The following is a 26669-nucleotide window of genomic DNA, read 5'->3' on the forward strand; positions in this document are numbered from 1 at the left end:
CACCACACTGACTGACACACACAAAAAATTGTCTCTTTAGAAAACGTAAACCTTTAGAACTGCAGAACTGTTATGGATTTCAGAAAATCACTCTGTCTAGCCCTGCACTGAGGTGGGATCAAATAGCCCCAGACCACTCTGGCACATGCACATCCTAACTTCTCAAAAACTTCCTGTGAAGGAAGTTCCTTTGGCCCAACAGTTGGTCTGTTCTGGTGTCTCACCATTACAATACAACATAGTAAAGCAGAGATTCAGAGCATGGCTGTGTTATGTTCATAGTAGGGACAAACATCATTCACTGCTCTGACAACGTAAGACTTGAGTTGGACTCGACAATCCTTGTGGGTCCCTCCAACCCAGACTATTCTGTACTGTGATTTTCTACTTATGACCTGTGTTTTTTGCCTGTACAATATCTGTAAACAGCCTGTCCCACGTTTATGTCTATCACTTTCTTACTCTACAATGATATTTCTACACTTCCTCTCTTCCAGAGGGTTTGTTGGAGCCCCGGGGTAGAGACTGAGGGGAGGGTGGCCTGATCCCTTTGAAGGACGAAACCGTTGAACAGCTGGCAACTGCTTTGGCACTTTCATCTTCGACTCATCACAGAATCACAGAACAGCCTATATAGGGAAGGAACTTAAAGATCATCTAGTTCCAACCCTTCTGCCAAATGAGGCTCATTCCACTAGACCAGGTTGCTCAGAACTCCATCTGGCCTGGCCTTCAACACTTCCAGGGATGGAGCATCCCACAACTCCTCTGGGCAACCTGTTCCAGTGCCTCACCCCCCTCACAGTAAAGATTTTTTTCCTAGTATTTAATCTAAACCTACTCTCAGACTGAACCTATTCCCCCATTGTCCTATCACTACAAATAGTTCTTGCAAATAGTCTCTCTCCATCTTTCTTGTAGGCTTCCTTCAGGTACTGGAAAGCTGCAAAAAAGTTAACCCTTAAGCCTTCTCTTTTCCAGGCTGAAAAACCCCAAATCTCTCAGCTTTCCCTTGTAGGAGAGGCGCTCCATGCCACTAATCATCAAGGAGGCTGGTGATTTTGCACTTGAAAAACAGCTTGGGCATGTAGGATAGAAAATTTAAACTGACGAGATTTGCAAACGTGGACCAATTTTTTTCCAAATCTGAGTAAGGTTAACAGGCTTTTCCATGGAGGTGCTTATTGCAGATCTACCATTTCTTGCACCGCACAGCTGCCACAACCAGCTCCAGCTTGCCCAGCCATCGCTCCAAAACAGGCTGAGCGGAGCCGCAGGGAACAGCGGCACAAGCATCGGGGAACAAACAACAGCACAAGCGTGATGCATCTGGTTTTAATCCAACGACGACCAGCCTAGACCAGCACAGCCCACCGGGGACTGACTCCCGCTTGGCGAACTTGCAGCGAGGCCGAGGACTGAGCTCCCAGGGCTGACCCGCCCCGAACCGCGCGGGAGGCACCTGCCGGGCATCCCCGCCGCGCATGCGCGGTTGCCGCCACCGCCGGCCCAGAACTACATATCCCGGCCTGCCCGCCGTGGCGACCGAGCCAATGGGGAGGCAGGAGGCAGCTCCCGCCTCCTCGCAGCAGGTGTGGAAGCAATCCCCGAGCCGCCCTTCCCCCGCCCGCAGGCAGAGGGCTGGCGCGGGAGTCTATTACAAAGGAGTAGAGCGGAGGGAGAGGGAATAGGCCCTGGCTTCCCTATGGAAGCCGTAGGGGTGTCTCCTCCCCGCTCCCGGGACAGCCGGGGAAGCGGGCGCGGGGGCCGCACCTCAAGGGAAGCGGCGGTTCGGGGGCTTCCCGCGCGCTGTCAGTTACGAGCGCGCGAGACGGGCGGGCACCATCGGGTTGGCCGGCGGCCGCGCGCGGCCCCGCCCGCCCCCTCGCCGGATTCGCTGGCGACCGGGGCGCGCGCGCCGTCAATCACCGGCCCGAGCCGCGGCGGGACCCGGGCTGAGGGCTCAGCCTGGCCCCGCCCCGCCGCGGCCGAGGCTCCGCCCGCCGCCCGCCCCTCGCTCGGCGCTGTCAAGCCAGCGGCGCGAGCGCGGAAGCCCGGGCCGCCCGCACGCCCCCGCCCCCGCGGAGCGCGCGCCTCTGCGGCCACGCCCTCTCCCGCGCGGCGCGGACGGGCAGAGGAGCGGGAGGAGGAGGCGGAGGAGGAGGCAGAGGGCCCTGGGCCGCGGCCCGCCCCCGGCCCGCCCCCTGTGCCTGCGGCGTGGGGAGCCGGGCTGAGGCGGAGCGGGGCGACCGAGGGGCCGGCGGCTGGGTTCGATTTCCTGCTCAGTGGGCGTCGTTTGGGGCCCCGGCGGGCCCCGCCCCCGCACCGCCCACCCCGGCCCCCGGCTGTCACTCAAGGCGGCGGGCTGAGGCCGGCGGCAGCGGCGGGCGGAGAGAAAGGCAGCTACGCCACAGCCCAGCGGCGGCCATTCGTGGAAAAATAGGCCGTCCCGCTCCTCCCAGCTCCGGCTGCGACCGGCCTTCTCCCCGCTACCCCCACCCCACCCTCCGCCTCCTCCTCCTCCTTCTCCTCCCCCCTAGAGCGGCGCCTCAGCGGGGCATTAATGCGGGATGAGCGGTATGTAACCCCCTCCCTCTCTCCCTCCTGTGCACACCCCTCCCTCCCTCCGCTCCTCCCTCCACCCTTCATCGCCCCTCTATCCCGCCCTCCCGGGTTCCCCCTTTTCTTCCCTCTGTTCTCCCCCTTCTTACCCCGCTCTTCTCTCGCTGCCCCTCCGCCCATCCGTGCTGCTTCCTCTTATGCCCCCTTTCTTCTCTTCCTCTCCTGCCTGCCCCTCCGGCTTGCCTCCTCCGTACCTCCCTCCTCCATTCCCCCTTTCTTCGCTAACCCTCCCTCCTGTGCACATCCCTCCCTCCTTCATTCCTCTTTTCCTCCCTCTTTCCCTCCCATGCACAACCCTCCTCCTGCCCCCTAAAGCATCGGCGGCCACTCAGTGGCCGTCGATGCTTTAGGGGGCAGGAGGAGGAGGAGGGTTGTGGGTGGTTTTTTCCTGCTGTCTCTGGGAGAGGAAACCAAACCTCCCCTTTCTGGGTGTTAACTCTCCAGCCCCCATGGGTTGGGTTTCAAACCACGTTTCTTAGGACTCGTTCTTTTGTAATAATGATTTGTACTGTTGTTTTTATGAGGAGGCAGAAGCAACAAGCTGGGAACCAAAAAGGATATGCTCGTAGATTTTGTTATTGTATAAATGAAGGTGAATAATTAACCTGTTACACTTGATATTTTTGCAGATCAAAAGAAGGAGGAAACTATGCCCACAGAGGGAGAGAAATCTCCCGAGGCAGAGAATAACAACAATAATAATAAAAAAGGGAAAACTGGAGGCTCACAGGTAAAGAACACACACCCGAATAGGGAAGTGCCCAAACTATTAGCATTTAAAATTAAATATTCAGCTAACAGCATTTCCTGCTCAGGGCATCTTTCTTTGGGTTGGATGAAACACAGTTGGTTGGGTGCAATGTTTTTACTGCCTGGACATGTTTGTTTGATTGGATTTTGCAGTGATCAGCTGCTTTCCATGTAATAGAAGCATTTAAAATTTTTTTTTCTTTATTTTAAGGGGGAAAAAAGGACTGAAATAAGGATGCAGTTGAGGTGTTGGCGGTCACATAATCACTGATAATTAGGGACTTTTAATGACATGTTTAAAGATTATTTACTGCAATTCATACTTCCTTATTCAGAGCTGTATCATACGCAGAAGCACCTTTTTTTTTTTTTTTTTTTTTTTGGCTTCCTGTGCAAACCTTAATGCTGACTTCTGATGGTTCATACTTGCACTCTTCTCCTGAATCCTGTCTGTTTTCTCTTTTTATGGATAGGATTCTCAGCCTTCACCTCTTGCTTTGCTAGCAGCTACTTGCAGCAAAATAGGAACTCCTGGTGAGAATCAAGGAACTGGACAGCAGCAGATTATTATAGACCCAAATCAAGGTTTGGTGCAGCTTCAGAATCAGCCACAGCAGTTGGAATTGGTAACAACTCAGCTTGCTGGAAATGCTTGGCAGCTCGTTGCCGCTGCTCCTTCTGCTTCAAAAGAAAATAATGTTGCTCAACAAGGATCTTCTGTTGCCTCAAGTGCAGCAAGTCCCTCCAGCAGTAACAATGGAAGTACATCTCCTTCAAAAACCAAATCGGGCAATTCTTCTACAACGACCCCGGGACAATTCCAAGTCATTCAAGTACAAAATCCAAGCGGTAGTGTCCAGTACCAAGTGATTCCACAGATTCAGACAACGGAAGGTCAAATCAATCCATCTAATGCTACTGGTCTACAAGACATACAGGGTCAGATTCAGCTTATTCCTGCAGGGAATAATCAAGCTATCCTCACAACTGCAAACAGGACAGCTTCGGGAAATGTTATTGCTCAAAACCTAGCAAATCAGACAGTTCCAGTCCAAATTCGGCCTGGTGTTTCCATACCGCTGCAGCTGCAAACTATTCCTGGTACTCAGGCGCAAGTTGTAACAACGCTACCTATAAACATTGGTGGGGTAACCCTGGCGTTGCCTGTGATTAACAACGTTGCCACTGGAGGAAGTTCAGGGCAAGTTGGCCAGTCTACTGAGAGTGGAGTTTCCAATGGAAATCAGCTGGCGTCTACACCTGTCACTTCCGCCTCTGGTAGTACCATGCCAGAGTCTCCTTCCTCATCTTCCACCGCTACAACCACTGCCTCAACATCTCTGACTAGCAGTGACACACTGGTAAGCTCTGCAGAAACAGGCCAATACACAAGCACAGCAGGCAGCAGTTCAGAGCAGGCTACTGAAGAACCTCAAACAACTGCTACGGACTCCGAAGCCCAGAGCTCCAGTCAGCTTCAGTCCAATGGACTACAGAATGTCCAGGATCAGTCAGGTTCCCTTCAGCAGGTCCAGATCGTAGGGCAGCCTATTCTGCAGCAGATACAGATCCAGCAGCCTCAACAGCAAATTATTCAGGCCATTCCTCCACAGTCATTTCAGCTCCAGTCAGGGCAGACTATACAGACCATCCAGCAGCAGCCTTTGCAGAATGTTCAGCTGCAGGCAGTGAGCCCAACTCAGGTGCTCATCAGGGCTCCAACTTTAACACCATCAGGACAGATCAGCTGGCAAACTGTGCAGGTTCAGAATCTGCAAAGCCTTTCAAATCTTCAAGTTCAAAATGCTGGGTTACCCCAACAACTAACCATTACCCCTGTGTCTTCAAGTGGTGGCACAACCATTGCCCAGATTGCTCCGGTGGCTGTTGCTGGTACCCCCATCACTCTGAATGCTGCCCAGCTTGCTTCAGTACCTAATCTTCAAACAGTAAGTGTTGCCAACCTGAGTGCTGCAGGTGTTCAAGTTCAAGGAGTTCCTGTTACCATTACCAGCGTTGCGGGTGAGTGGTCTGACATAGTTTTGGGTTTTTGCTTGTTTGTGGGCTTGTTTTGTTTTGTTTTGTTTGAGGTGGTTGGTTGTGGCTTTGGTTTGGGTTTCTTTTTATTATTACAAGAATACCAGATGGTTTTAGATGAATGCTTTTTTTTCAAAATTTTCTGTAATAAACATTAAGCCCTTAACTGTGAGGAAATATCTTACACTTCACTTACCAGTAAAATTCATATTTTAAAACAGCTGATATTTTTGCTAAACACTGAGTTAATATTACCAGTTGTGTTAATTGAAATGGAACTGTTTGTATTTGATAAACTATACTTAAATGATTCTGTCCTCCATCTTACTAAAGACCTGTAGGCTCCAGAAGTGAACATGAGACTTTACTGTTAGAGCTTTGATATGTTTGAAAAACAACATGAAAAAGCTTTTTCCAACCAGTCAGTATTGCTAATCTCTTTTTAAGGTATGTAGAATGAGAAGTGATAGTATGTAACCTGGGTTATCTTGGTTCCTGGCATGCATTCATATGGAACTACTCGTTGCATTCTGCACTAGTTCATAAAGTTTGAGTTCTGCAAAGAGATTGAGTGGAATAAGGTGTGCTTGCACATAGCATAGTTTCTGTGGCTTGCTTTAGAACAAATAATAAAACCAACTGGTGACTGTACTTCAGTACTTGCTGCTAAACTTTTGATATGGACCGTGAAATGCCTGTTTGATTATGCTGGTCTGTGCAAGGTCTCTGTAGTGTCTCACAAGGACAACTATGTAAAATTTGCCGACTTTTAATGTTTCAGATAAAACTTGATTTAGGTAGGAGTTCTTTTTGCCAGCTTGATAGCTACTTACCTAAGCTTGGGTTTATGTCATAGAAGTAAAAATCTTTTATTGTAGTAGTTACAATAAACTCTTCTTAACAACAGCCTGACTATCAGCACAGTTTTTTTGGTATAAAACTGTAAGAAAAAGCACACTGTGTTTAACTGCTGTCCAGTCTGCATAAGCAAACATTAGTATCATATTAACTCCTAAATGGTCTGGCTTTTTTATAATCATATACTAAGATGAGAAATGTTTCAGTGGGCAGAAGATTGTTCTCTTTAATTGAAATGTTTTTGAGGAGACTAAACAGTTCAGTAGAAAGAAATTTGCTGTTGGGAGAATTTAGTCTGCTGTGGTACTTAGTGGCACTGGATGGCATGTTGCTATACTAAGAGCTGAGTTAGATGCACTAAACCTGGCTTGTTTAAGGAGTGTCACTCAAACTTTAATCTGGGTAATCAGAAGTAAAATCTTGACCTTGTGTTTAGCTGTAATGGTTCAAAGAGAAGTTTTGGTTAGCTATAGCTGAGCACCTTGCTATTTACCTTGGAACACTTTTTTTTCTTGATGGGAAGGTGCTGGTTGACCATTTTCTTAGATAGAAGTCTGTACTTTGGTAGGGGGCTCTTCGCAGGAAGCCTGCTTTGGGAACAGCCTAGATTTGGGGCTGCAGGAAGAACCTTTCTGCGTTTAGGTTTTTTCTCTGCTTACTTATGGTGTACTACTGTTTAGTACACACTAGCAGGAATTAGAGCAAGAGATTCTGAATATATTCTTTGTTGGTTATATTGACCTTACCTGTGCTTGCATATGATGTCTTTTGGAAAATGAAGGGATTGAGATTGGTAACTTGAGGATGAAAGAAGGGGAATGAGTCACAAGAATGGTCCTGGACAAGCCAAGCCTTAGTCATACAGTGTTTGTATGTTAACTAGACTACATTTTGTGACCACTGAATTCCTCTTCACTGTGCCCACTCTCTCCCGCCCTGCTCCCAGGAGGCCTTTTGGCTGTTTCTATAATTTTTTGGCAGCAGTGAATCATAGAAACATAGAATAGTTTGAGTTGAAAGGGACCTTTAAAGGTCATCTAGTTCAACCCCTCTGCAGTGGTCAGCGACATCTTCAACCAGACCAGGTTGCTCAGAGCCCCATCCAACCTGGCTTTGAATGTTTCCAGGGACGGGGCATCCACCACCTCTATGGGCAATCTGTTCCAGTGTTTGCCTCTTTGTAAAAAACCCTCTTTCTTATGTCTAACCTACACCTACCCGCTTTCTTCTTAAGGCCATTCCCCATTGTCCCATCACTACGTGCTCTTGTAGAAAGTTCCCCTCCAAGTCTCTTGTAGCCCCTTTAGGTATTGGAGGGTGCTATAAGATCTCTCCAGAGTCTTCTTTTCTTTAGACTGAACAACCCCATATCTGTCAGCCTTTCCTCATAGGAGAGGTGCTCCACCCCTCTAAGTATTCTGACATTTTTTTCCTTTCCCTAGTCAATAAGGTATTATTTTTTCCCCAAGACTTGATGTTACAAAGAAGCAACAAGCCGTGTGAATGCAAGAGACTGGTAGTAATTTCCTTCTCTTACTTATCTCTGCTTCTGTCCTGTGAAACTTCCTGATGCTACACTCTGGGAATGGGAGATGTGGTAGAATGGAAAGTGAAGAACATGATGTGCAGTCCTTAATGCTGTATTAAGATTCCAAGGAAAGAATGGTTATGAAATAGAAAATTGCAAACATGCTAAGATATAAACTTTGCTTGCCACTTAAAAAGAATAAGCTGACTTGATCAGGGCTGTTAACTTCCTCAGGTTTGCTGGTTTTTATTTGAAATGTTTTTTGTTTGTTTTTTTTTTTGTTGTTGTTGTTGTTATTCCCAGGCATCATTGCAGGAAACCTTTTGAAAAAATAAACAGCTCAGCTACCTCAATATCTGCAGACTGGTATTTCTTTCCTGCAGTACCTGAGCTTGCCAGTGTGAAGTGTCTTGAAAATAAGCTGAACTCTCCACAAGTAGATCAATCACCACAAATGAGCAGTAGAAGTTAGGTGTTAGAAATGAGCTGTATGGAGGATGTCCAGAAAATATTAAGGAGAAGGCTGAGGGAGGAACTCATCCCATGCATTGATTCAGGTGCTCTAACTTTGTTAAGGAAAAGAAGTTACTTTGTCCTTCAATTAAACCCCTTCAATCAAGCCAGCTGAGTTTCTAGGAAAAAAACTTTTAAAATCACAATAAAAAATCACAATAAATAAATGTTTTTGTATTTGTGTCATATTTCCGTTCCATGAACAGTGGTTTTCCTAGTTATTTCCACAGGGAGATATTTAAACACTTCTTTTTTCTTTAGTTTTTCAGTAGTAAATGAACTAGTAAAGCAAAAAAATATTTAGCTTAAAATTATAATGGAATTGTTAATTTATAAAATTTTTGAGAAATGGGGGGAGTTGTGTTTTTTGTGTTTTGGGGGGGGTTTTGTTGTTACTGTTTTGTCAAATGGATTCTAAACTCCAAAAGAGGAAAATTTCACATTGAGAATAAAAACATTAAAATCTTCTGGTAAATACTATACTTTGGTTTACCTTTCATAACCTTTGTTACTGAAAGTCTACTGTAAACCTAGCAAGATGTATAAGTGTGTTTGTGGTTTTTTGTTGTGTTTTTCAGTTAAGAGTTCAAAAACTGATCCTGGTAAGTACCATACTTTGAGTTGTGTGTTGCGTGTGGCTAAAACAGAGGGCAAAGCAGAGAAGTTCTTGCATTGTTTCGCTTTCTGGCCTGAGGGAAAACTTCAGTGTCAATGATGAAAAGTATTATTTTACTCTGAGAGCGACTGAGTACTGACACAGGTTGCCCAGAGAAGTTGCAAATTCTCCATCTTTGGAGATATTCAGAAACTGTCTGGACATGGTCCTGGACAACTTTCTGTAGGTGGCCCTGCTTGAGTAGAGTGATGGGACCAGATGCCCTCCAGAGGTCTCTTAAAGTCTACACCAATCTGTGATTCTGTAAAATTTTATTGAGGTGTATAAAGTGTCAGTCAAAGGCATAATTAAATGTACAGAAGAAAGTTTTAATCTTCTCATCCAGTTAAGTTTCTGAGCATTAAAACTAGGTCTTTAAACAGTTGTTTAATTAAGAGGTAGTCAAACAACAGGCTGCATAAAAACCACTGTTTGCTCAAACATTCACAGGTCTACTAATACCTGCCTTGCTAAGGGATCAGGACCTGTCATAGCCTTTTACCAAGCTAGTTCTGTACAAAGTATTTCTTCTGTGCTCTGTCAGTTGTTCTGCACAAGGTTCCCCTTGGAAGGGGATAGCCTAGAATGTTACAGGTAGCAACTTCCTGAATTTAGCCCCTGTGGTCTTGGGGACAAGCAGATACTGCAGAGTACCCTTGCCTTTTTTCAAGGCTTCTGCTGTGAGAGTTGCAGATGCAAGTTCAAAGGATTCCTGTCCCCAGCCCCTTTTTAAAATAAGGTATCTTTTGCCTTTTCAAAGCTTATTTTCAGGCTCTTTGATTTGTCTAGATGTGTTAGTTGACAATATAAGGGACTATGTGAAAGGAACTGATTTTAGTACTAGTTGATTCTAAGAAAAATAAACAGTTAATAAAATTGTTTCCTTTTGATAGGCTAAGTTGTTTTGTCTGTTTGGTTTGTTTTGGTGTTTTTCTTTTTTTCTTTTTCTTTTTTTTGGCCTTTTTTTGTTTTTTCCCTCAGAATAATTCCCTCTTTTTTATGAGGAAAAAAGGAATAGATCAAACTCATATCTACCTTAATTATACATCTTAGAGTAATATTGTGACGTGATGATGGAGGTGTTTGCACCATACAAAAGTGAATGAGATGATTTTGTTTTAAAATAGTGAAAAATGTTATTTGTATTTTATGTATACTTGTTCCAAGCATTTTTTACTTGCTTTAAGCAAAAGTCATCAGATTCCATCACCTTGCAACACAAGTTCTGGGCATTTTCTTGAAGATGAGTGGTGACATGGCCTGAATTATGGGGAATATGGAATTCATCCACCCAAAATAACCTGGAGCAATGACTTCTGTTCAGTGGAACAGTCTGTTGTTTGGAAATAGTACAGCTGGAGAGTTTTAAGTCTTTTGTAGGGGTGTGCTGTGGGCTCCAAACTAGTTCTTAATGACAGTGAAATCCAGTGCCAAGTGTTCTTATTGGGGTACTTAAAAATATATAATGAGCCTTGCCCTTCTGTTTCATACTCTGTAATAATGTGAGCTACTAAAGCATTTCTCTCTTTGGCCAGATACTCTCATGTCACTGTGACTAGTAGTTATGTAATTTGTCAGTACCTTGAGGTCTCCTGATTTCTTGTGCATTTTCCCAGTTGTCTGCATCCAGCTTCAGCCTGTCTTCAAGGCTTTCTCTTCCCTTTCCCTCTTTATTAACTCTTCTTGTGTGACAGTCACTAGTTTTAGGACTTGCAGTTCAAAGACTCAATATATTGTTTAGACATGACTGTCATTCTGGGTCAAAGTTTGATGAGGACTTTGAAGCATTCCATCAAATTCTTTAAACAGGAAAAAAAAGGATTAGATTAACTGTATGTCCCTCAGGAACAGTGACTGGAAAAAGGGAAACATCACACCAATTTTAAAAAGGTAGTAAGTAGGCCCCTGAGAATTACCAACCAGTCAGCCTCATCTCTGTGTCTGGTACGATCATGAAAGACATGTGCAAGCTATGTCCAGGCACGTGGGTACAGAGGTGATTAGCCACAGCCAACATGCTGTCCCAAATGTACACCACACATGGCTTCACAAAGCACAGATCGTGCCTGAATAATCCAGTGGCCTTCTGTCACAGAGGGACTGTATCGGTAGGTAAAGGAAGAGCTGCTGACAATAATCTACTTCATCTGCCATGACTTATGTTAGGGTTTTTGGCATAGTCCCTCACAGTAGCCTTGGAGAGGTACAGATTTTTGTGGATGATAGGGAAGTAGCTGGATGGTCACATTCAGAGTTGCCCTCAATGATTCAATCTCCAAATGCAGATCAGTAATCAGTGATGTCCCTCAGGGGTCCATACTGGGACCAGTACTGTCAGTGTCTTTACTAATGGCGTTGTGTGTACCCTTGGCAAGTTTGCAGATAGCTCCAAAATGAGTGGTGCAGTTGATGTGCTTGAGGGAAAGGATGCCATCCAAAGGGATCTTGGCAGGCTTGGGAAGTGGGCCAATGTGAACTTCGTTGTACTTCAGCAAGGCTGAATGAAAGGTCCTGCTCCTGTGATGGGACAGTCCCTAATCTCAGTGTAGATTGCATGATGAAGTAATTGATTGAGAGCAGCTCTGTGGAGAAAGATTAGGGGATATTGGTAGATGAAGAATGGGATATGTGCTGGCAATGTACACTTGCAGCCCAGAAAGTCTATTGTATCCTGGGCTACATAAAAACAAACAAGGCCAGTAGTTCATGGGATGTGATTCTCTCCCTCTTTGCCACTGTTGTGAGACCCCATCCATAGTAGTGTGTCCAGTGCTGGAATCCCCATTAAAAGACAGACATGGATCTGTTAGGTCCAGAAGAGGGCCATGAAAATGATCAGAGAGCTGAAACACATCTTGTATGAAGATGGGCTGAGAGAGCTGGGGTTGTTCAAACTGGTGAAGAGAAGGCTCTGGGAGACCTTACTGCAGCCCTTCAATATACAACAGGATCTTGTCAAAAACACTTTTTACCATGACCTGCCCACAGTAACAGCACAAGGGGCAGCAGTTTTAAGATGAAAAATGGTAGGTTTAGATTGGACATAAGGAAGAAATTCTTTACTCTGAGGGTGGTGAGACACTGGAACAGGTTTTCCAGAGAGGTTGTAGATGCCCCACCCCTGGAAGTGTTCAAGGTGAGGTTGGGTAGGTCGTTGAACAACATGATCTAGATGAAGATGTCCCTGCCCATGGCAGGGGGACCAGAGCTGCATGATCTTTAAAGGTGCCTTGTGACCCAAACCACTGTATGATTCTATGAATATGAGAATCAAAAGTGTTTCTGACCCTGTCTCATGCTGACTGCAGGTGATGCATACAACAGTGCTCCGATTCTCTTCCCACCGTTCAGTCATCTGCATCTTCCTGAGCCAAATATATGGATTTTTTTTAACAAGTTTAATAATTCTTGATGGATTTATTTTTTCTGAATTTGTCCATTCTGAGTCTGCCTAATTTTTTTTATGCATTCAGTATTTGTCTGCAATATATTGTGTTTTAATTGTTGCATAAGACACATTTTTATTAATGTTCTTAAGCTTCTCTATTATGAAAACTTAAAATACCTGATTAATCTTCATACTACTCAGAGTCTTCTGTTATTCTCTATTACATATGGTGGATTTTGAGGGAGGGGAACGTGTTTAGTCTAAAGTCCTAGAATATTACATTTACGTTGTTGAATGAAAGAAAATGCCTTTTTGTGACAACATATATCCTGTGGGGCTCCTCTCGTGTTAATGTAATAGCGAGTGTGTCAAGAAACAGAACTCAGTAAGTGGTGTAGCTAAGCAAAGGGATGCCTGTAGGTGGTAAAAAGGTGAAAAGGGTTTAAAATAGCCACATTATATACAAGCAAACTGGCAAATATAAACACCAAAGGTCAAAGTCAAAGAAGCTGAAAGACAGGGGTTGCATGATTTTTTTATTTTTTTTTTTTTAAATAACATGCAGTGTTTTCCTGGATGTTCACCGACAAGCAAGATACAGCAAACATCTTGAAAGAAACAAGGTGCAAGCTGTGGAATCTGTAGTAAAAAGATAAGTACAGAGTACTGAGCTGTATTAAAAGAAAACCAAAACAACAAGCAAAAAAAGGAGTCTGTCTTAGATTTTTTTACTTCATTGTGTGTGTGACTTGGCATTCTGAGAGTGTAGATGGGAGGAGTATAGAAATGTAGCATACTTTTCCAAAATCATGAAAGGTCACAACTGTTCTCAGGTTGCCTTGAGCTGAGAATTGTTGCAGAACCACAGTGTTCTGAATATTATAGTGCTGGCATCCTTTTCAAATGTTTCAAAGTAATTACAGGAGAAGCATTTAGTCTTCTAATGACAAAATTGCTTTGGTTATGGGATTTTCTTAAACTGAAATTCAATACAGTGGCAGAAACAGTTTAACAACAAACTGTGCCGGTGAAAACAAACATTTGCCATGGTGATGGTAGCATAAAAATAAGTGTCAATATACTGTTCCTGAACTTGATGCCTAAGGGATCTACAGTCTACCTGTTCAGATAAATTGCCCATGGAGAATAACCTGGTAAGTATGCCGCAGTAAAACAAGTCTTTTCTGACTGACCTGTGAGTAGCAAGGTGTGACTTCATCATTACTTCTAAAATAAAGTGGTAAGGGGAACCATTTCATCAAGTACCAACTTTGCTCATAATTGTCAGGTAAAATAGGTTTATAATGAGCTATTTCTATGCTATAAACTTCAAGAAGAAAATGTAAGCTTTAAAGTCTTCAAAGAACAATGTTACCAAAGCTGTGTTTCCATATTGGATTATGTGTGTCATCAATACAGATGCACTCTCTTGAGAATATTGGGTTTTGCCATCCCCTCTCTCACTCCCTATTGTCAGAAACCGGAGTGTATAGAACAGAAAATGAATTGGTTAAGCTTTCTTGTTCATAAAATACCAAGTAAGTGAATTGAGAGATATGGCACATCTTCAACAGCTTCATAGTATTTTTTTCTTTTTTAAAGCATACTTAGATCTGCACTAAGCCAACCTCCTTGTTCTTTCACTACCACCTGTGAGGGAAAGACAGGAAGCATATTCAAAATTTCATTTCAACAGCTTCCTCACTGTAACTTAAATTTTGGAGTACTAAGCTTCATGTGATTTTGGAGCTAGTAGATGAAATAAATCAATTCTTAGTGGTTTTATATATTAAAAACCTTTTAATAGCAGTGATTTTTGAAAAAGCTAACTATATATGAAATGTGATGTTGTGTTCTAAGAGGAATCTTAATTTCAAGGGAAACAGTTATTATTGGGGGTTGCCCTGTGGAGAGCCAGGAGTTGGACTTGATGATGCTTGTGGGTCCCTTCCAATTCAGCATGTTCTATGATTATTGAAAAACAACTCTTTTTTTCAGTGGTCAATAATTTTTAATGGATAATTTAGTTAATAAAAGTTGCTTGATTTATATGCTATAGCATAGTAGCTTTGGAAGTAGTCAGGACTGCATAATAAAGTATAATTTTTATAATTAATATTTTGCTCTGGTTATGACCCTTTCACCAAAACAGTAGCTCTGGACATCTGTAGTCTCTTGAGAAATGTAGCATCAGAGCACATGCTTAGGTTAGTTTGGGGTATGGTTATACAGTTACATTGATTTCTGTATGCATCCTCTCCTAACAGTGGAGTTTCCACTGATGTTTAATGCTGCTGAGAGTTGATAGCAGTCATACACCTTGATCAGTTGGTCATCGGGAAAACTGTGTCACCCCAACAAGCATATTTAATCTTCATAGGTTGGCAGACTAGTATTGTTTTGTTGTAAAGAGAGAATTACCAGTTAAGAGCTTCCTGCCGAAAAACCCCTTGAGATATATGTTAAGTACAAGCCTGAGTTTCCTTAATTATAGTTTCAAGTGATGATGTGACCACTTTTCCCTTGAGAAAAATACTGAAGTTTTAGAAATATGGGCCTTGATTTTCTTGTTTCTTTGGTCATCAGGAAGTAACTGACAAAAGCATGAAGCTTTTCAGTTTGTTCTGATCCAAAAAAACAAGACTAGGTAAACAGTTTTACAGGGTTAACAGTGTTACGGAAAATGTGAGAACTTTTATTGGTTTGGATCTTACAGACTTATGTGGCCCTTCTTTTGTGATTCTATGATATGTAGTTTTGTTGGTCCTTGCCTGATGAAAGCTATAACAAAGTTTCCATTTTTACATCTTTAATAAAGAAATTTGTTTTAATATTGGTCAGCTTATTCACCCATAGGCTGTTAATAAGACCAAAACTTGTGGCTCACAGTAAGTTTAGTCTTACACAGTAAGATATTTAAAAATGGTTCATGAATCTTGGTTTTTTCCTGATAATATCCTTTAAATTCCTTTTAATCACCTTGCCTTTTTTTTTGCACATTTACTTTTATCTTGATCAACATATATTTCATATAGCCAAAATATTTACTTCAAGGACATTCATGAACCTTCTAGTCAAGTGTAAAATATGTAAGCTGGCTAAAGCATAGTCAAAATCCCATAACACCCAACCAGAAAAGCTCTCAGCCCTACTTCCCAAAATCCAAATAGCATACTGGAATCTTAGCTTATATTTTTTCATGTTAGTCTAATGCTGTCCTTTCAAATTCAGTTGTTACTACTTCATGGCAACACTCAGAAATTGAATGGGGATGCAAAAAATGACACTTGGAGTGTATGGGTTTTTTTCCATATGGCAGAAGTGTGTAAGATAGGTATTTGATTTTTGTTTTGTTTTGGGATTTTTGTTTTGTTTTGTTTCAGTGTAGCGGGTTGAGTTCGAAATCGGGCAGAAACACTAATTAAGTGTAGTGGTTTTGGTTCAAAATATTCATTACTTACTTATTTTCCTTCTGTGAGATAAGAATTAGGAGAAAAGCAAAGCAGGCACAAACCTTAAACAGTTGCAGTACAATGAAAGAGCTTTATTACTAATAGAATTAAAAGTAAAGAGAAAATAACAAAAAATTAAAGCAAATCCCCCCCCTCCCTTTCCAGCACTTCTCTCCTTTTACCCAGCTCACACAAAGGATAACAGAACATGGGATGTTAGTCAGTGTTGCAGTTCTTGAAAAGTCTCTCTCTTATGCTTAAGGAAAAAAAGGGTTTTCTTCAGTTGCACGTGGTTCCCAAACTGCCACCAACAGCAGACCCGCCCGGAAACAAACAATCTGCTGGATGTAGAACATCTCTCCCATGGAAAATCCCACAGTTCCTTCACACTACAAAACACGGGCCATCACATGGGGTTATTCATCTTTTTAAGGATAAGTTCTTTTGGCCTGCACACAAAGGCTTTTCTTCGCCACAAGTCTCTAAAAGCCTCTTACTACTTCTATATAGCCTGGCATAGGCACTCTTCATAATCTTCATAGGCCACACGAGGATTCTCCATCCCCCCATGTTCTTCAAATGGATTAAAGAGACAATCAGTTTGTGGTATTACAGTTTCTTACCACGGCATGCAAGAAGGTTTCTTTTAAGCTGCCCGCCAGAATCGCGGCACCGCCCTCTTTTCTCCCGTCGCCATTTCCAGCTCCGTCCCACGGGACTCACTTCTCTTTCTCTCTGACTCTGACGCCGCCATGCTGAAGAGTGTTCTTGTTCGGGCTTTACGGTGGGGAAAGCCTCGCTCCCTTTGTGCTGCTGGCTGCGTGGTGTCTTCTTCAGTTCAGCACGAAGTGTGCTGGCTGCAGACAGGAGGCTCTGCCGGCTCCCGTTGACTCCGCCGGCTCCGCAAGGAGAGGAGAGGGACCCGCCGGTCCCCAGAAGCCGCGCTGGATGGGTTTAGCTGTGAGCAGTCCATGGCTGGTTTGAGCTGTGAGCAGTCCATGGCTGGTTTGAGCTGTGTAGCAGCCCATGGCTGGTTTTAGCTGCCTGCGGCTCTGAGGCAGTCCCCCCCAGCCACCCAGGGTCCGTGCCGCAGCGTTGGGAAAGGGGCAGTGGCCCCGGCCGGGGCCGGGAGGCTCGGAACCCCCCCCCCAACTTCCCACAGGCGAGCTCGGACAAAAGGGGAAGTCCCGCCTTTCCGTACGGTTTAAATATGTAAATTGTGAGAAGCGTAATTGGTCTTAAAGACTGTCCATCAACTCAGGGTCAACCCAATACATTCAGTTTGTCAGGTGTTGAGCTCTGCTAGTCAGACTGTGGAGACTGACAGTCCACAGGTTTCTTTCTAGTCCTATCTCTGTTTAAAAGTTAGGGGGAAGAGTTAAAGGAAAGAACTGGGCCACATTCTGTTGTGGCTATAAGCTGTAGAATAATCTGAGAATTGTGCAGGGGGATGGGGGAGAGGGAGATGTTCCATAAAAGTAGATCTAAGAATCTCAATTTCTTACATCTGCTACGAGTTTCCATGTAATGTGTCTGATACTTTGCAGCACAGCTGTTGCTTGAGTTTTCAATTGTTGCTCTAAGTTTCAGTGTGCAGGAAACTACTGGTGTTCACCTGAAGAGAAGTGTTCTTGGACACTCACCCTAAATATGATTTTCTTTTTGACTATTTATTCAATGATGATGAAAATCAAGAGTTTTTTGGAAGGGTCTCTTTTCTTTAGTACAACAAGTTATTTTTCTGATTCCATCTCCTTCTTTAGAATACTTAATAAATTAAACATATTTTCTTTTCATTTGAAGTTACAGTATCCAAAACAACCAGAGACATTGCCATTTGGTTGTTCAAGACTAAATTTTGTGAAACTGTAGCTCTGTGTTTGATGTTTATGTTGGTTTTGTATGGGTCTTTCTGTGTTGTATTTGTGGTAGCTCCTTCCTATGTTTAGTAAAGTAATAAAAAATAAACTTTCTTTCAGTTTAATGAAAGGTGCTACCAGCCGGGAAAACTTATTTTCTGGCTCAAAGTACTGGAGTACCCTCAGGTTGTCCTAAAGCACTTGGGTAAAGCCTTCCATTTTTAAAATTAAAGTAACTTGGTGAAACTTCTGGGGCCCTGGTTTTGTTTTGTGTTACCAATATGATTCTTGCACTAAAGGAAACAGACTTCATTTTTTTTAAGATGCTTAAACCCCTTAAACTTTATTGCCTTAAATTTCACTCTTGAAGTGGTACTTTCAACAGAAGTTAAACTTAGTTATTATGCTGTTTGGTAATTTTTTAACGCACTGAGAGTTAGGAAGCTTTTGAAGAAGAGTATAACAAGTTCCTGCATATCCTGACAAAGTTAGCTGTGGACAAAAGATAGAAACTTGCTGCAGTGCCTCTGTAGGAGGTAGAAAAGACAGATGTCTATTTGATGCTGCAGTTTGCACTGGAAACTTTCTGCTTGTAGTAGCATCTGGACACAACGTTGTGATTTGTGATGACCCAAATTTCCTGTAGTAGTTGGGTCAGTCCAGTTCTCCTTATTCCAAAGGGATCTTCTCTACAGAATGTGTGGGTCCCTTGTATCAATGGTTGCTGTTTGTGTTCTGGGGAATTCTTCTTTTGTCACATATTGTTTCTTCATAAATCTTTATTAACCACTGCTTAGAAGAGAGAGCAGAATTGTCAGCATACTGCATCACCTTCTGTGTAAATATTTAAATTCAGTGTTGTCTTCGCATAGATGTAATTTTAAAATATGATTTGTGCTTCTTTCTTCGGCATGAAACCTCCTTTGTAGTAGATTTTTTTTTTAAAAAAAAAAAGAGGATCCCTAACTATATTGACACTGACTTTTAAAAAATGTTTAAATCTTGGCTATATCTTAGTCAAAGCATTATATTTTATTATATTATATAGACATGTTATTATAAGTATATTGTATTATAAATCAATATATAAAGTATATAGATATTATCTTATTATAAATTACTGTATGTCTTTGTGGAAAAAGAATATTAAAGGATGTTTTCAAGCTTACCGTACCTGATGTATGCAGGGCAAGGGAGGATGAGAAATTTCTTTTCCCCATTGCTTTGCATCAGTGAGTTGTCAATGGGTGAGTTGCTGCATCATCTCTGATGCCTGTAGAGCTTGGAACTCTGCAGGCTGTCTTGTAGTAATATGCATTGAATTATGGGTGCTAACTACAGCCTTCTCTTTGCTTTCTAGAATATGCAGTTGAACAAATTTTCTTTTTGGCAGCATTAGCCGCTGTGGCTCTAGGTACATTTTGCAAAGTGTTTCTCAGATTTTGCAGTAAGGTGCACCCTACTGAGATAACTCTCTCATTGATGCTCTCATCTTTTGGACTACTAAACATTGGTTGCACAACAGCAACCAGAAGTATATCAAATTTTTTGGAGGAACTATGTACCAGAACTTTGAAGTGTCCTTTTCTTAGTCTTAAATTTCTTTTCTTTCCAAGATCCAATTTTCTAATGCTTTACTCTCATGATTTGTGTAGATCATTAAAGTCATTTTCTTTCCCTTCTGCCCTATTTGCCTCAGAGAGTAGTCTTTCTTGCTTGCTACTTCAGATGAACAAGAATAGGAAAGCAGGTATAGTGTGTGGTAAAAGCAAATCGGTTTGACTTATAATGGATGGCCAAGCCTAATAACCAGTGGTCAGTCACTCTGTAGAAAAGTACTTTTTAGGTACCATGCATTAGCTCTCTTAGATAATTCAAATGCTGTTACAGTTTTGCAAATTAATTTTTAACCAAAAATGTGATTGATACATGTGTGTGTATTATTTGGCTTCATAGTAGTTACTTAAAGTTGTTGAATTTTCTTGCATGAATGTGTTACAAACTCGTGCAGGGGAAAATATATGTGAGTTTTAATTGCTAAGATGCAATTTTACTGCAAAATTGGAAAGCTGACCAAGTGATGCTGAAGAGTAAAGGATGTGCAATCATAATCCTGTATCTTGTGTTAATAAGTAATGCGTTTACTTAATGGCTTAAATGGGAAAGATTAGTGACTAAGATCATGCAGGTTCTTCTATTTGAGAAGCTTAAAAATTTTCTATTCTGTCATAATCATATTTGTAATATTGCAATAAGTGAGACTCCTATTGCACTTGATTTGTAAAGTAAGTACTATATCAGGTTTCCTTGCTGTTTGCATTTTGTCCTGTGGTCAAATAAATGGTTACTATCCCAAAGCAAGAGAGAACTTAGGCCTGAGAGGAAATTAAATGCAATTGAATATCAGTGTTATTTTGTATCAACATTATTTTGTAACATTCAGTTGTAACTTAACTTTATATTCTGACAGTATGTACAATAAAGCTCAGTCATACACAAGTTCAGTGATGATTTTGTTAATCAAGATATTTCACAATTTCAGAAATCATTATTAAAGAAATCATGGGAACTTGAGAAAACTTTTTCTCTTCCAAAAGCAGGTGTCAGTGTGCAGTGACTGCTTTCACGACTTGTACAGAATAGCATAGATGAACTGAAGTGTGACTTTGTTCCCTCACGTAGTGATTTGTTTAGACCTCTTTCTGAAACCTGTGCTGAAACATGAGAGCTCTTGTTACTGAAAGGTTTGATTATGAATGGCAAAGTGTAGTGATATCAGGTCTTGTGGTTTGGAGTATGTCAGGAAGAAGCAATGTCAAGTGATCTCATGATTGTAGCAGCATTTCTGGAAGGCTTTAAATAGCATTTAATGCCTCTAGTAAGACAATGAAAGGAATATTTTTAATAAGCCTTTTTTTCTCCATCTAGAAAGTGTCAAGAGATCATTCTGTTCCTGTATGGATAACATTATCTCAACCACCTCTTTTTAGAGCAAGCAGGTTTGTTTGTTGGGTTTGGGTTGTTTTTTTTTTTTCAAATAAGAAGCCAGTTTATACTAGATCCTCTCAACTGAAAAATCCTCACTATTTTAAGCTTCTAGAAGTTGCCCTCATTTAATTTAGTAGGCTGCTGACAAACTCATATCAACATTTAAGTTTTCTCAGTATCTTTCCTTTGGTAGATATGATGTAAGAAATAATTAAATTCTCTTATCTTCCCTTTATATTCCCTTTATTTTTCTTCCTCTTTAATACTTACTAAAGTGTTTCATGTGTAATACAAGTGATGTAAAAGTTAAAGCCCCTAGGGATCCATAGAATTCTAGTATATAGTTTAAAAAAATCCCATACAACTCAAGACTATAACAAAATCACTTTGAGATTTTGGGCATGTTCTGTCAGTTGTTTTGTGAAATTTTTTTTGATTTTTCTTCAGGAGAAAAGATATGTTAACTGGTCTAAAATACACTCCTATTATTCTCAAAGAACAAATACTTTTATGTTTAACAGCTTTAAAATGAGAATAGGTACATTTCTACCCTGTGTACTACTTGTGTGCTAGCTTGTTAGGATGCTCTCTCAGGAGTTCAAAAAAAAATTTAGTCCAGTAATTATGTTATTGAACTTCCCAGTGCTTTCTGATAGCTATGTAAATATCTGACAAAGAATATTTATCTTATATGTGTGCTTTCTTCAGTTATTCTTTTACCTCAAAAAATTAGATTTGCTTATTGAATGGTGTGGCCTGGTGCTTCAAATAAGGCAGTATTTATGATATTTTGAGAGCTTCAGAATCTTCTGTTCTGAATTTAGTAAGTGGAATTCAAGGGAAGGGAGTTTAAAATAGTGACTCTGTGAGACTAATTTAAGGAAGAGAAATCAACATTCATATTAGAAAATGTTACTACTAGTTAATGCTATCTAAAGAGCAGTCATCTAATTACTGTTTAACTGAAACCATGTGGGGAATGTAATTGTCTGCCTCAGCAACCTTATTTGGCATTGTCTCCTTTGTATTTTTATTGTCATTTTTACAATTATTATGAAGAATTTCTACTCAAATGTGTCACTGTATTATGTTTAATAAATAGGTTAGGGTTGTAGCTCGGTAGTGTGTATCCTGTATTCCAGGATATGCCCTGTCCTCACATGGGAGAAGGAGAGTTCAGAACAGGTGAAGTGTGTGTCAGCAGTGGTACTTGATATTCTGAAAAAGTATCAGAAGACCCTTGTGTGGTTGGTCATCTCATGATGACCAATCTCATGTCACTTGGACAAAGAAAGTTGGTTCATATTGAATCAGCAAAATAGATTGGATTTTTAGAAATGCTGAACAGGCTTCTCTATGAATGTGGATTGGGCATATCCTAGATCTATATCCTGGATACTGGCCAGTAGTCATGGGGTGAGAAAAGTAGTCATCCTCCTCAGGGTTCAGATGCCTCAACTCACATCTTACTTCAAAAGCCTTGGTTTGGCAGCCCAGGGAAAGGTTGCATTGAAACTTGAGTAACAATTCAACAAAATCAGAAAGAAAGAGATAACTATCCTCTTCAGCTGAGTTCTGACCACAGGCTGGTTAGGTCTCAGGACTTCTTTGCTCCAGCAGGACTTTTTGACATAGATGGAGTCATCCCTTCTAACAGACTGTAATAAAAAAGTATAATTCTTAATAATGTACTCAAAAATGTGACTGATAATGAAAATAGAATAGGAGGCTGCAGTAGGCCACAATATCTGTTTTATCTTTAACTTTTGTAGTGATAATTCACAGGCTCTGCATTTATGTTGCTGCTCTGTGAATTAGAGGAGTTTGCACCTTGGGTATGTTTAACAGATGGAGAGTGGATTGTGCTCTGCAGAAGACTATACATTGAGCAAGTTCTTCCTTTTCATTTACTTTTGACTCACCAGAAAGTGCAACTGGTTTTCAACACAACCAATCACATTATCATATTAATATTATCATATTAGGATAAGCATTAGATATAAAAAAAATTATTAGCCTTTTTTTGACTTTGGCTATTTATAGCACTTAGTCAGTGTTTCAACAGCTTAACAGCCTAACAAGGCGTTGCCCCATTACTAGCATTTTCTTTGGAAGCTCTAGTATCATCTTCAGCCATTGATAGACCAAAGTACTTGATCCTACTCTTTGCATTTTTATCATGATGTTCTTCTTACCCTGTCATATTCTCCCTCAAGGATTATCATGAGTGCTTTTCTTTCCCATTAAAGTATGGGAAATAAATATATTTCCAGTACATTGCTATTCTGAAAAGAAAGACTTGGTTCTCCCCTAAACATATGGGGACTGCAGTCAAGGTTAAGCCTGTAATTATTTTTCCTTTGCTGCAGATAGCAGAATTCTTTTAGAGTTTTTTTGTTTGTTTTACTATCTGTCCAACAGCAAGTGGGGTTCAAACACTATCTCTTATGGGCTTGTCCTTGCTCTTTTCAGAGAACTGAAAACTCTCAGCATCTGTCAGTATTTATGGCCTTCTTAAGAGGACAAGGAATTCATGTTTTTTCATATCTAGACATATCAGATGCAACTTCCAGTCATAAGCCGAGGGAGATAACTGGAAAGATTTGGTCAGTGCTTCAGATGAAAATAACCTGATAGTGACCTAGGCAGAAAACAGATTTATTCTATTTCATGTAGCCAGCAGTGGCCTTTAGGTGACAAGTCAAGTCACTTTGGGAGGTTCTCTGTATATTGTGTTCTTCAGTACTAACCTATCTGCCTGTGTGTGTTGGTGTTAGGTGGTGTGTATTAGGTTTCATCTCTGGCTGGTAGCATGGTGTTACACGAGATGGACTGTCCAAGCATCTATTGCCCCTCAGCAATCATGGGAACAAAGTAGTCATTGTCCCATGCTGGGTTGTGTGTCAGCTCACTCAGTAGCTGGGCAGTTTAGGCTTCAGAGAGAGCGTTCTTCCCAGTCATCCCCATTGGTGGTGTCTGTTATGGATGCTGCAGAAGTCACTAAAACACTTTAAAATCTCTCTGATTCATGTTATCCCCGAGGAATTTCTGTGTTTTAAATGAATGCTTCAATACTGAGGACTTCCAAGTCTTAAAAGATTGTGTTCTGCTCTAAAGAATTCTGGTTGCCTGTTACTATTTTCTTATTGAGAGAGTGTATTTCCTTTAGTTTCACAGTTGTATGAAGGCACTGAATTTTTTGAAAATAGCAGTATCTAATTATATTTTGTCCTGTTACTGGCAGGGCTGGCATTCAGTGTTGTCATATTGTGACTGGAAGTCATATCTCTGTGTCAGATTAGGTTTATTAGTGTATTTTCTAGGACTGTATAATACCAACTTTTAAAATAAACATAATATTACTCTGCTGTTCAAGAAATTTCTTACATATATTGGAATAGTTTCTTTTGCTTTAGTATCAAGACAGTAATCCAGATTTCCTTAGATCAAGAAAATCAATGAGATCAATGGACTTATGCAATGAAGCTGAATTCTTCATTCATCAAGTCAGTCTTAGATTTTCATTTGATCCCTTCCCTGGGGAGGCTGTTCCAGTGATCAGCTACCCTCTCAGTGAAGAGCCTTTTCTTACTGTCCAACCTGAACTTCCCCTGGTGCAGATTCATGCCATTCCCTCATGTCCTATCACTGGTCACCAGAAAGAGGAGAGAGGTGAGCAGCACCTCCCGCTCCACTGCCCCCCTTGAGGAAGGTGTAGACTGTGTGGAGGTCACTCCTCAGCCTTCTCCCAGCTGAACAAACCAAGTGACCTCAGCCACTCCTTGTAAGTCTTGCCCTCGAGCCTTTCATCATCTTGGTCCCCTCCTCAGGGCACACTCTGATAGTTTGATGTCCTTCCTACATTAAAGCACCCAAGCAGCACAGAGTGCTCGAGGTGGGGCTGCAGCGGTGCAGAGCAGGGCGGGACTGCCCTTGAGTCACTGCCCTCGCTTGGCTCACTGCACTGTGCTGGGTGCACCCCGGCACACAGCGGGCCCTTTCAGCTGCCAGGGCACACTACTGACTCAAGTACAGCTTGCCATCAACCCAAACACCACACCTCTTTCCCCAGGGCTGCTCTTGCTACTTGTCCCCCTGTTTGTACATCTAACCAGTATTACCTCATCCTGGGTAAAAATCCTGCAAAACACCAATCCCAAGAAAATTTTGGTATGTTATCTTGCTCAAGTCTAGTCCTAAGTTTCTTTTTCACTGCAAAAGTTCCTTTCTGGCTCAATGTTGATTCAAGGCAGATTGTAAGAGAAGTGACAATTCTCTAAGTGCCATAAAGCACCTTTTTAATTAGCTAATTGTAGTTTTCTGAATGCAGATACAGTTCAAAGGTTATTAGAGAGACATTAATTGGCAATTGACTGAACAATATTTCTGCGTAAAATTTTATCTATTTCAGCTTTTAAGAAAAAGAATACATTTGTTAAACTAGTTAATTTTTCTTAGTATCAGTCAGTAATTTGCAGTCTTGTGCTATTTTAATAACAAATTACATTAAACAGGGCTAGCAGGTAGGTAGTGCTTCAGGAAAAGGCTGGATTTAATATTTTGTTTGTGGCTTCCCTTAACATTAGGTGGATTTTTGTCTTATAAAATGTATCAAGTTTATTTGGGCATTTCACTTCTTGAAATGACTAATAAAAGGTACAAACAATTTTTATTTTACAGGTCAACAGCAAGGACAGGATGGAGTAAAAGTACAGCAAGCCACAATAGCTCCTGTAACCGTAGCAGTAGGTGGCATCGCTAATGCAGCAATTGGTGCTGTTAGTCCCGATCAGATAACACAAGTTCAGCTGCAACAAGCTCAACAAGCTTCTGACCAGGAAGTGCAGCCTGGCAAGAGACTGAGAAGAGTTGCCTGCTCATGTCCTAATTGCAGAGAGGGAGAAGGAAGGTAAATGTAACTTTTATCAGTATATATTTAAGCATCTTATCACAGCTTGCCTAATTTGGGAGTGAAATTGTCCTATATTGCCTTGGTTTTTAATGCTTTCTATTAGAAAGTACATTTGTGTGGACTTCTTTAGATGGGGATTAGAAAATCTATTAGCATGAAATGTTTCTCCTAATAGCTGGTAACGTTTTAGAATATATCTACTTAGCTGTTTAAATATGATATTTTTAGAGGCAGCAATGAGCCAGGAAAAAAGAAACAGCATATCTGCCATATTGAAGGATGTGGAAAAGTTTATGGCAAGACATCTCATCTTCGAGCACATCTGCGCTGGCATACCGGTGAAAGACCATTTGTATGCAACTGGATTTTTTGTGGCAAGCGATTCACAAGGAGTGATGAGTTACAAAGGCATAGAAGAACCCACACAGGTTGGTTATCCCTCTCTCTAGCCATAGTACAGCAAGTCTGAATCACAGTGGCCATAGTTAAACAATGGTATCAAGGTTCTCACTAAGTTACCTGACAATTACCTGTAAATGCAAATAAAGTAACTTTAAAACAAGGAAGTGGTAGATTGCAGTTTTCATTAATTTAAGCTGACTGTGAAATCATATAAATAAAAAGGGATCTGTTCCAACTGTTCTTTTGTATGTGGGCTAGAAAAAGATGACCATTTCATCACAGAGAGCTGGTGTACATTAGCTCGTGCTTGATCTAAATGTAACAGATTAGGTCAGGCATGTAGGATTGGCCATGGCCATGGACCACAGTTATTGTTTCCTCACTTGGATTAGCTCAGTCCTTAAGAAATTTACTAACCTAGTCCGTACATTAGATTTGGTCTTCCTGGGAAGTTTCCTGGAGTTTCAAGTGGGAACCGATAAAGCAAATTCTCTTAACAGTTCAGAATGGAAAAGTCAACCTTTCAAAAGCTGAAGATTTTATCAGCCTTCATTTTTTTAGCTCCTCCTCCCCCAGCTTATAGCACCTGGTGTCTAAGCACTAATTACATTTGAACAATAACAGGACCTTTTATGTATTGAATTTATCTCTCTTGCTGTAGATTTCATACATCTTCATGGAGCATTGGAATTCATGTTTTCAAAT

At 41.4% G+C, this 26669-nt stretch overlaps 1 protein-coding gene across 1 annotated transcript in view; it reads left to right on the forward strand.

Moving 5' to 3' along the window:
- The first annotated feature begins 2400 nt into the window (after nucleotides 1–2400).
- Nucleotides 2401–26669, forward strand: part of SP4 (Sp4 transcription factor) — a 28266-nt gene continuing 3997 nt past the window's right edge. The window contains exons 1-5 of the mRNA XM_082294096.1: nucleotides 2401–2577; nucleotides 3252–3352; nucleotides 3846–5394; nucleotides 25331–25559; nucleotides 25791–25990. Of these exons, the coding sequence (XP_082150222.1) occupies nucleotides 2571–2577; nucleotides 3252–3352; nucleotides 3846–5394; nucleotides 25331–25559; nucleotides 25791–25990 (2086 nt within the window). The 5' untranslated portion in view covers nucleotides 2401–2570. The remainder of the gene's footprint in view (nucleotides 2578–3251; nucleotides 3353–3845; nucleotides 5395–25330; nucleotides 25560–25790; nucleotides 25991–26669) is intronic.

Source organism: Coloeus monedula, assembly GCF_965178545.1.
Source record: "Coloeus monedula genome assembly, chromosome: 1".
Lineage (NCBI taxonomy): Eukaryota > Metazoa > Chordata > Aves > Passeriformes > Corvidae > Coloeus > Coloeus monedula.